This window comes from Cydia splendana, chromosome 2 (assembly GCF_910591565.1).
Source record: "Cydia splendana chromosome 2, ilCydSple1.2, whole genome shotgun sequence".
NCBI classification, from domain to species: Eukaryota; Metazoa; Arthropoda; class Insecta; order Lepidoptera; family Tortricidae; genus Cydia; species Cydia splendana.
The window spans coordinates 3,449,155-3,461,214 of NC_085961.1; the positions used below are offsets into that span (position 1 = coordinate 3,449,155).

General features: G+C 37.1%; 1 protein-coding gene across 2 annotated transcripts in view; it reads left to right on the forward strand.

Moving 5' to 3' along the window:
- LOC134802410 (uncharacterized) overlaps window positions 1–10,120 on the forward strand; it is a 204,206-nt gene extending 194,086 nt beyond the window's left edge. For both annotated transcript variants that reach the window (XM_063775078.1, XM_063775070.1), the window contains exons 10-11: window positions 8,019–8,205; window positions 8,709–10,120. In XM_063775078.1, coding sequence (XP_063631148.1) covers window positions 8,019–8,205; window positions 8,709–9,454 — 933 coding nt within the window. In that variant the 3' untranslated portion in view covers window positions 9,455–10,120. The remainder of the gene's footprint in view (window positions 1–8,018; window positions 8,206–8,708) is intronic.
- Window positions 10,121–12,060: the final 1,940 nt, after the last annotated feature.

A 12,060-nucleotide genomic window follows, 5' to 3' on the forward strand; every position in this document is an offset into this window, starting at 1 on the left:
TTCAAACCTCGATAACATTTTATTTTTACATTTTATGCAAACTTAATTTTATTAATAATTGTTCCGGCCGTTTGTATTTTAGTTTTTTTTTTATGATTTTAGGTAGTTCCATTTCATAACTTTAACGATAAACACAAAATTCCTCCTCACCCCGTAGTCCCTCGTAGTTGGGGTGAGATGGGATTTCATACAAAAGGTGATTTTGAAACGTTGTTGAATCGATTTTTTTTATTATGAATATTACTGTAGCTCCATTTGTAACAGGAATACATTATTTAGGTAGCAGTAGCCTTTAAAAACCACCTCACCCCCCTGTCATCCCTTCTCTCCCCATTCATAATCCGACTCTCCTCGCAATCCTTACTCGATAAATTGGTATACATTTTCCTAAACATGTCTTAATTTGTATTTTTGGTACGGAATATCTTAAAAGTAAATAATATTTTTTGGCTAAACATATAATATTTAATTAATATAGTTTATCGGCTAGTTAAATAGTTTGACGGGTTGTTTGTTTAGTAGAACAGTTGTTTCACTGCACCCTGTATGTATTACTTTCAGTACTCTAACCGATAAGGGAGATAAGTCGTATCATTCGATCCGTAATAACTCCCCTAACGCTCGTAAATTCACAATCACTATAAAACAAAATTAGACATTTTCTGTCTTTGTCGCTCATTTATCTTTCCGCTTGACAGAAAAGGGACAGGGTGGGAGAATTTTCCAATTTCTTTCGCTGGCGTTTTTTGTAACTTTAGTGATCCAGGGTGATCGTATGTAATGTTTTATTTTCACTTCCTAAACTAAACAGTAAATAGTGAACTTTGACCATGGTCTAATAAAACATGGTCTTCCATTCCCAGAGTGACACGGGCCTACGTCACAATAACATTGCCACTTTATTTCAACATAACATGTTACATGGGTACATTATACCTATGGTTAATAAGTTAAAATATTTCTTTATAATTTTATAATTTTCATTTATATGTATTTTAGCTTAAATTTTACACTAACACGTCATTTTTAATTACTCGTTAGCAATATCTTCCGATTCACGAAAGAAATTTCAGACTTTCGGGTAATTCTGTTTATACTACTGGCAACACAGGATAGCGCTGTCATATTTGACAATTCGGATCTAGATAACTTCATGCCCTGACCGTCATCCTTGTCGAACGCGTGTTAATTGTTATTTCCTTCTCGCTCAGTGTCAGCAGTCGCAGTGTTTTCCAAACTTTTCACGGCGTAAGCTTGGTAATTAATGTGTAACTGTGAATTAGTTTTTTAAACGTTTGTCTTGTATAGATAAATAAAGTTTAATTTAATACATTAGATTTGTTTTATTTTACTATGTTTCTACATGAATAACTTAAAATTAATGCCGTTAAAATAATTTTCACGGTTGGTTAAAATTCTCCCACATTTCAAAGTTTGAGAACCTGTAAACAGCATGATGACGTAGGCGCGTGTCAGTTAGGTCATACGCGAATCTCGGAATGGAGTACCAGGCGGAGTATATTATTATACCATGACTTTGACAATCTTCATTTTAAGTTAAGTGTAGGTACATATGTGGATTGAAAATGTGATGTCTACCCCAAACTTCTTCATACACTTTTCGTCGGGTAGTTACACAAATCTCTGTTTTGACAATCTGCTGGAACATCAGTTAGCCGCGACCATAACCAGTGTCGAAACGTCGGGTATATATAAGGGTAATAAAATATATTGGCGATAGACCTGGTTGTAAATGTGATTTAATAATATGTACTCATTGGTACGAGCCGGGGTTCGAACCCGCGACCTTCGGATTGAAAGTCGCACGCTCTTACCACTAGGCCACAAGCGCTTATATTCCCTGAAACTGTACTACCTACCCAAAATAAATGATCGGATCGGATCATTTTGAGCGAAATTCATTCATATGCATGAAAAAACTTTTAGGTTTCAAAATTCTAAAAGCGTTCAGAGCCAGACACATTAAAATAAAGTCAGAAATAAATATAAACGAGCAATCGCATCAGCCAAACGACGTTCATTATCGACTATTTGCAATATGCACGATTTCACTTCAATCCAAAACGTTTTTAATACTAAAACCAATCGGGGCCGGTATATGACGTTTTCGATTTAGACCTCACTTTGTAACCATAATTTGTTCAATATATGTTTGATAATTGCATTAAATTACACGTAAATTTATTCACGAAGAAACCGTGTACCGACTCTTTATGCCATTATATTTTTAATTTGCTGTTATTCTCTACAAATCGACACTAAAAGTATCAAAAAATCAAAATATGGAGTTCCGTTTGAGACAGAAGCAAAACAATTTTGTCTTTGACAGTAATTGAATTATTGTATGATTTTGGAAGCTAGATAATTCAGCTACCAATTTATTATCGATTTATATTTTTACTCACAAAGACAACACAGAAATTCAATCTCAAATGTAAACTTTCGAACAATTTCCATACATTGACGACATCACTCAAAATTCTTCTTCAAGTCAGATGCCCGTTGGGGCTACACCGGAGCACACGTGTACTTCTTCAAATGAAAATGACAGCTTGATTTTCTTGCTTTTGACAATTATATTGACATTAAATCATATACGCACACGAGAAAGCATACCAGTAGATAAAATGTATTTCAAAAAATAGGGCACATAAATATCAGCTCGCGTCTCATTTAAATTTCATTTGCTGTTATTTACGGGTCATTATTGTTGAAAACCGCAGTAAACTATCTTAAAATAATACGATTACAGTCGAATTTAAGTATTATCTTCCTTCAAAACTCGCTTAAAATGAAAAAAGTTTAAAGACTCATCTTTACTGATTGGGATCAATTTTTATTATGCTGGTATCATTTTGCGTCATTTTAAAAACGTATTTGACTTCTGTATGTCAATGAATTTTGATGACAACTGTAATCTTGTATTATATTATAGAACTTTTATATTAAAATATTGCCTATTAACAGGAAGAGTTATGTAATTCGTATAAGTAATACCTGAAAGTCTTGTAACTAGATCTGTAATACCATGGATTGCGACGAATAAATTATTATGATTATGCCGTTCGTTCCGTCTATATGTATAATGCATGTACGTGCTGTTCTCTGAAAATCTTCAAGAAAAAATAAAGGCTAGACCAGCACTAAGTACTAGCAAGTTTTTGCGGCTTTGGAGACCGAGATGAAGCTTACAGGCCAATAGCGTTGTGGCCTGGTTATTGTTATGTATACCTATGTATCGAATGTTTTATAAATTTACTATAAAAAGCAATGTTTTATTTCGATTAGGTCTACATTTTGTGCATATTGCATATCTGAAGTATTTTCGTACTAAACTTGAAACTTTCGTTGAAACTAAATAAAATAATTATTCCAAATGTACAGTCACCTGCAATTTATGTTACACAACGAAGGCCGCAATAATATCTGGACACGATCTTATTTGTAGAACCATAAGAGCATGTCACATATTTTTGCGACCTTCGAAGAGTAGGTACCGTCATTACTCATTATCATCAACTTTGCCCGCTTTTTTTTTAAACACGAATTGAAAAAAAAAATCACATCATATGACTTTTTTTTGCTCAGCACGTCCATTGTGATCAAACGCATCAGTTTATGTGAAGAAAACATTTTTTTATCGTGTTTTTACCCATTTTTTTGCGTTTTAGAGGGCGGGCAAATAAAAAAATATCCGGGGTTTTCGCCAACATTGCCCACGTCAATTTGGTATTCAAATACAGCTCGTATATATGATGATGATGTCTAAGGATCACTTAAAGGTTTTGGGCAATCCTACCATTCCCTGTTAATAACTTAGCGATAAGTGTAAAAACTTTTAAATAAATTTGCTGGGCAATGTTGCCTACCCGTTTTTGCCCATTTCCAAATAAGGCTCGCCTAAGCATTTTACAAAGGCTAGGGTTGTCACTTTTGAGAAAATCTGTTACAATAGTTTAATGACCAAAAATATGATTTTTGTTGTGTTTTCATTCGTTAACGGGATAAAACATCTAAATAAAGGATAATAAGACAAATTAAATACAGTATATATTTATAAACTTATTTTAGTGTACAAACATAAACTTCTTTTACTTGCGAAGTTGGGTAAATTAGATGAAAGTGACAACCCTAATCCGTTTTTGGTGGTGGGCAATGTTGGTATGGATGCCAAATTACCGGATTACTTTGCCCACCGCTAAAACTTTTGTGTATTAGTTTAAATCTCAATAGACATAATCTATGCTTCATGTGTTATAACTGAAACCCGGAAATATTTGTCAAAGGGTTCTCAATTTTTTCTACTTGCATTCATTATTTATCAATTTTTTGCCCGCCGAAATATACCCTATATTAGACAACTCGCTCAAACTCAAAATTCCCAAGTCAAGTTATGCACAAGTTTGGCATATACTTTGTCAGAAATATAACCAATTTTCTACTAAAAACAGCAGGGTGGCCATAACTATTATCAATTTATCTACATTAACGAATTTGTTTAAAATTGTCGTTTTGGGCAAAGTTTCCCTGGAGGCAAAGTTGGCGCTAATGACGTAACATATTATTGCAGGACTGTACATAAATGTTTCGGTGATTTTGAGATTATTTTCCAGGTTAGTTTACTAACAATCAAGTTATGCAGATACCGATTTCGTGAACGTATAAGTAGTAAGGTACCGCTATTGTTTAGCGATACCGATTATTTTTGAAGGTAAAACTATACCGGTTGAAATATAAAGATATTAAAATTACAGCAGGGACAATCATTTTTTATAGGTGTACCTAAACCATCATTGGCCGAGCGTTAGCAAAGGTCTCCGTTTCAGCTTGGGCAAAAATGCTTTTGTATGTTCTCCTTTGCAGATCACATTTCTCAACTGATTCTCGTGAAAATTTGTAAGCAGGTTCGATAGAACTATTCTGTTTCGCTTTATCCGCCAAAATGGAATTGCCACCCTGCTGAAACTTTATTTATTTAAATTCCTATTGAATGGATTTTGCACCTTATGAAAAACCGTATAGAGTAGGTAGTAAATAACATTTTACATCTGACTTAATGACATCTTGTTTTATTCGCTTTAATTGTACAAAACGCGTATCTCGACAAAGCAATAGTAGGTAGTAAAACAGTCAACAATCAAATGAATTAAATAGGTACGTCACGTGTGACATGAACAGACAAGGAAAGCAAGATTAAATGCATTGTTTCTCTTTCATCTTTAAATGGAATGCTTTTACCCTCAAAGGAGGCTAGTGGTCAATACTAAACTAAAAGTCCAATCTTAAAAAAACATGATGGGTCACTGACCTGTCCCAGTAAAGTGAGGTAGTGTGCGTGAAGTGCGCTTGTGTGTGAAATGGGGTAAATTGACAGAATCTGATATTTTACCCACCGCTACCGTCGCCTTAAGAAGAGTCACTTGAACCCGTCGCCGCTGCCAAAAAGCCGCTTTGATACAATCGAAGTTTTACGCATTTATTTGAATTTTTTTATTTTTCAACATTCATCAAAAATACTTTGTGATTTGATATATACAGAATATTGTTTACAGGCACTTCTCCGTTTTCAGTTACCGCCTTAACACAGAATAAACTTTCCTTAAACCTCTCGGATAATGCTTAAAACACAATTATTTAGATACAAATGAGAAACCAGAATACAAAATCTACAATAAAGTAAATCCGTTAACTAGTGTGCAATAAAAACGAACACCCTGCATAATATTATGGAGTTAACACTGCGATATAACCGAGCTAGGCTTAGCGGAGTACTAAACGTAATCTGTACAGTCAGCAATAATAGTAGCAGATGAAACAACGAGCCAAATGTATCTGTCACCCTGGAGTAACTCTTCCAAATAGTGACATATTTCTACAGTTTGCATTCAAAAGTATTTACCTACCCACCTACCTAGCCACTGACGTCCGCTGCTGGACATAGGCCTCCCCCATCCATAGCCCGCCACCGGGAGCGATCTCTAACACACTGCAGCCACTGGCTCCCAGGGACGACATGCATGCAGCGAAAAGTATTTGTCAGAAGTATTGTCTTTTATATTGTATTGTCATTGAGTCCCTCTAAGCTAACTTTGCATCGAATTAAACAAACCAAATTGAGGGATTGTCATTATACACGTCATATTTTCAAAGAAATTTGACATTAATGATGACATTTTCTCACTTTGTCACTGAAAATGCCATAAAGAGTTAACTTGGTCCGACTTTATCTCTTTTTCTTCAGTTATTAAAGAATGGTACCCAGATACTTTTGACGCGTAGTATGATCCGTTATTTTTGATGCTGATTGTACTAACAACAACACTCTTAGTTATCATCTGGACCTTATCCCAGTGCAATAAGGTTTACAATTTGTTAGTTATTTGTGCGGACGATAGTACTAAAACGGGCCGAATATGCTGCAGTTATAACAGTTGTATAATATAAGTATAGCAGCCATCGAAAAGCGCATTCAATTGTTAATTGTATTATCGAGCAATAAGATCCAAATTCAAACTGATTTTTATAATGGGTGTTAGGAAAATGACTTAAAAGTTACTTCTAGGAACGCCTAAACTAACATTAGCTAGGCTAAGTGAAATAAAACACAAGCTTGAAAAGAAAACACTTCACGAATATTAAACTTCACACAAACGTTATCTTCATTTCGGAAACATTAATAATTCTAGATCTGCTTCAGAAATACTGAACTATTGTCGTTCATTCTAATTGGTCATAAGTGTTGTTTTAATCCTGGAGCTAACAACCCTGTTCTAGTGCAGCGAAGTTGAGCTAACTGTCTAGACTCGAACTAGCGCCCGTGGGGGTAATGTGACACAATATAAATATTACAATGAGTACGATGACCTCGAAGCATCTTGTAGTATTTAGGCTTGAGACCACTGAGCGAATTATGAACTCTGGACAATAACGTAGTTCTGTAACTATGTTTTGGTAACGATCGTTTTGGTGATTGACGCGCATCTCACGCACGACCTACATTTTGGTAAATTGTTAAAGTTCAAACGGATCAAAACCAGTTAAAAACGAAAACATATTGTTTTATCTGAATCAGAAGGGCTAAGATGGCCGGTTCTTTATCATTTTTCATCATGCCTGTTACATTCTAACAAGTATGTAAGTGCGAAAATGACGCATGACATGACAGGTGATAAAAACGCGGCCATGATACCGCTGCAGGCTTGACCTCGTAGCATAATGAAAATTCAAAAGACTTTAAGTTTAGTGTTGTTTACCAATATCTCCATCGACATTTCGCTGGGACGTCAGTCTTCCGTGACCACAGCTAGTGCAACCTGGCTGAAACGTCAGAAAAAAAAAATATTGCGTTAACCCGTTAAAGCGTTTAATTATCTAATAAATTAGTTTATGTTGCTTATGTTTTCACGAAGCAATATTAGTCAAATATTTTACTTATACTAATGATTGGTTTTAGAGTCAAAATACTGATAACGATTTCAACTATACTTGAACAGGCGCTAATCGCAGCGGCAAACCGCTCACCTTTCTGTTAAGCTATTTTGGAATTACGTCATATTGTCGCGCCGTGACAACAGTTCCGTTAAAGTTTAACGGCTTATTAATAGCTACTGCAATATAGAGATTCATCATCATCATCATTCAGCCTATATACGTCCCACTGCTGGGAACAGGCCTCCTCTCACTCGCAAGAGGGCTTGGGCTATAGTCCCCACGCTGACCCAATGCGGATTGGGGACTTATATATATATAAGGGGATATAGAGATTGGTACAGAAATATAAAATGTGTTTTACACTAGAAAATTATTCGAGACTATAATTTAGAATAATATAGTATTAGGTTAGGTATGCCTACAATTTTGTCTGCGTAGAATTATAGTTTCCATGATACGAACTATCCCAAGTCCTTCTTTGGGATTCCTCTGGTCACGTGTCCCGGCCCTGATCCGTCTCCACATTGAAAGGCGTCAAGTGTATCACGCTTTTTTTTCTCCTGCAGCAACTGAACGCCCTCAACAAAGGAGAAGAGGAGAACGAGACCATCAGCGTGGCAGAAATGAGGAGTCTAGCTGGCTACGATGACAGACTGAAGGAGGTTCCTGACTACCAGTTCTACGTGGCTTATGACTTCTATGCGAAGAACAATTCGCATTTTCACAAGTCTCCTTATTACGGATATTATCAAGGTGAGTCTCGCATTCAATTCAAGTCCAGAAGAGGTATCTTGGTCGCATTTTTGTCACCTGTCATGCCATACGTCACTTTCGCACTTACATATTTGTTAGAACGTGACAGGCATGGTGACAAATGATAAAGAGCCGGCCATCTTAGCTTTACAGAAGTAAAGAGAAGAATTAAGGATGACCCGCGCTAAAACGGTCCGGGTCCGGGCCGAGGCGTCAGACACTTCGTTTTCTATGATTGATGATCGCTTTCTATAGAAAACGAACTGTCAGATGCCTCGACCAGGACCCCAACCGTTCTAGTGTGAGTCATCCTTAAGATAATTAGGCTAAAACATTTAGTTATATTCTACTTTTCACTTATCTAATCGGTAATAGCTCCTGAGGCCGTATTAAATTTTCATTCGCCATGATAAAATTTTCTTTCGTTCGATCTGTACTGAACGGGAGACCGTATATCTATAACTTCCTATAACTTTTTCATTGTATTGTTTGTTGTTGTCTAGTGCCGGAGAAGAAGAATCGCCTCTACACGCCACAGCTCAACCACATCAGCATGAAGATGCCTTCCAGCCCCCTCCTCATCGACAGGCCAGATCCCCACAACTTTTGCAACATGTCCAGCGTCGACGACGAGTGCAGGGAGGGCTACTGCGAATGCCCCCACGTTCTGTCCGTCAAACTGAATTCTGTCGTTGAAATCGTCATACTTGACGAAGGTATCACTTTTGATGCTAACCATCCCTTCCACTTACATGGACATAGCTTTAGAGTAGTAGGTTTGAGAAGATTAGGTACGGATACTACTATTGAAGAAGTCAAAGCTTGGGATGAAGCAGGGCTTTTAAAACGTAATCTTAAGAACGCACCCATAAAAGATACCGTCACAGTACCGGACGGTGGATACACAGTCATCAGATTCAAAGCAGACAATCCAGGCTACTGGCTTTTCCACTGTCATATAGAGTTCCATGTTGAAATAGGTATGGCGCTAGTTTTCAAAGTAGGAGAACATAAAGATATGCCCCCAGTACCGAGGAACTTCCCTAGATGTGGGAATTATATGCCTGATAATATGATAGAACATGATACAACTCCTAAACCTAATGATGATAATCATATATCTATAACGCAATGGTGGCCGGTGATATATATGAATGGAACCACTTCGTCTGCAACAAGTATATTGGGTAGTTTAACAACGATTTTAGTCAGTTCTGGATTATTAATTTTTAAATTTTATTTAACGTAAGTTATAACAGTATTATATAAGGCAACAGTGCAATGTATACTATGATAAAGCTTATATGAGTTTTAAAACCGAATTTGTACTTACTGACTTTATGTTTTATAGAAGCCTTATTATGAAGTATTATTTCTTAACGGCTTATGTTACGTTTTACAGTACTTACAAACATTTATTGTAATCTATAGTATAAGGAACTTGACGCATGTATCTATAAGTACATACGTCCACACTAGTTTATTATATCTTTAATTTTATAAGTATTCGTTAAGTGTATGCCCACCACAATGATCGGTATGGTGACGAATATATTTTAGGATAATGCGCTGCAGCGTTTGAGATTCATCAATAATCATGCCTGGCATAGATATAACTTGAGACCGTCATACGATAAAGTAACGATAAAATTTGGACGCACACAATGACATTATAACGACTAGCTTTTCGCTGATATCTGTCGGTCAGGCAGCCGCCTAAAACTTGCCAAGTACAGTGAACGAATTTTTTTTTTCTGTCTAAAGTATCAAATACGATCAATTTTAATGTACTCTTGATGAGGTTTTCGCTGGTGATATGTGATATTATTAAGTAGTTGGATAGTTAGTGTAAGTATTATATGTTATACATAACTATGAGTTCCAGAATGAAAAATATAAACAGTTCAAACTTTGATTTCTTTTATTTATATTCACACTTTCCATGTTTTAAGGTATCCCATAATCAAAGTGTATAGGGAAAATAACTCACATCAAATATTTGTTTTGTAGATATTGAAGAAACAAAGTTTATTTTGCCCGGGGCGAGAGAAATCGTATTTATGAAGATAGAGTCCTTATAGGGTGAGCATTTTATCCCTTAAATACACGATCTTTTCTTTCTGCTGAAGTGAATATACCTACATGTACTTTAGATACTTACAAATTCTAGGAAATATGAATAAATAAAACATTGAATTTTATTTCCAAATTAATTATTTGCCCGAAAGGAACCTTTAAATAGTTTAATAATATTTGGCTAGTGCAAGGAACAGCAGGGAGGATATACGTTCACAGAGAGAGGCCATGGTTGAGCGGATGAACTTGACCCTTAGTCTCGTTTCCCAGTGGGAGGATGACAATCTGGTCACGTTCAATGCCTCCAAAACGCAGGCGTGCCTATTTTCCGCAAAACGGAGTCCATTCGATCTGACTCCTTCTTTCCGAGGTGCATCTGTACCTATTACCGACAGCCTGGAACTCCTCGGCATGGAGCTGAGTTCAATCCTCAGCTTCGGCAGCTTCATTGAGTCTAAAGCACAAACTGCGGCCAGAAAGCTGGGCATCCTAAATAAAGCGATACTTCACACCTGGACAGCTTCTAACACTTTACAAAGCTCAAGTCCGATCGTGTATGGAGTATTGCAGCCACCTGTGGGATGGCTCAGCTAAATACCAACTCGCCGCTTTGAACTCAGTGGAGCGCAGAGCCAGGAGGATGATTGGCGACAAGAAGCTAACGGCTAAGCTTCAGTCTTTGGCCCATAGGCGGAAAGTCGCCAGCCTGTCGGTATTCTACAGGTTGCACTTCGGGGAGTGTGCCCAAGAGCTACATGAGCTTATTCCACCGTCCCCATTCTACCATCGGACTTTTAGACGCACGGCCGGTTTCCATCCTTACTTGGTAGATATTCCACCAATTCGCACGAAGCGCTTTGCTTCTACTTTCCTTATGCGCACTGCCAAGGAATGGAATTCCTTGCCGGCGTCTATATTTCCGTGTTCTTATAACTCGGCAACCTTCAAATCAAGAGGGAACAGGCACCTTCTGGGCGAGCTCGCTCCATCGTAGGCCACGTCTACGCCTCGGCTAGTCTGTGGCCATAGTAAGACCATTCATAATAAAAAAAAAAAAGTTACGAAAAAAAAAAACCATAACATAAACGAAAACAGATGAAAAATCTGTCTGTCTCACCTCCAATATCAAGAATAAACGGGCAGGAAAGAAGGCACATTCAATAACGTTCAATTGTTTTCACTTAACAAAATAGACGTCGATAAGGAGGCCGATTCAAATTTACCAACTTGTTATTATTTTGAACTGGTTTTGACATGACCTTGATGATTGTCTTGGTAATTGGCGCCCATCTCATGCACCACTTTCACTTCAATTCACATGCATCAATCAGGAGGCCAACGAGCATTGCAATTCATGAATTGGCATGAGACAATGATCATCGTTCAATGAATCAATGATTTGAGGTAATGATTCATGAGCAATTATGTCCGTATACTTGCAACAGCAGAGGGGTTGTGAGTGCGTTGTCAGCCTTTAAGATGGGAGTAAGGTTTTATTAAAGGTTTGAAGGTCTTATTAGTCTGAAATACCGCGGGCGATAGTTTAGCTTTACGAAGCAGAAAATGACTAGAGAAACGAACAGTTGAGGACTGCCAACAATCTAAGCCAGGGGTCCCAAGATATGCTCCACAGCGCCCTGGTGCGCCGTAGAATGTACCTAATTTCAGAGGGGCGCCGTGAGGCAATCAATTCGTATCAAAATAAGAAAACAACCATATAAAAATGTTGAAACAGAATCAGCCTCTAGAGCTGCAAAGATTTATTCCTTTCGATATTTT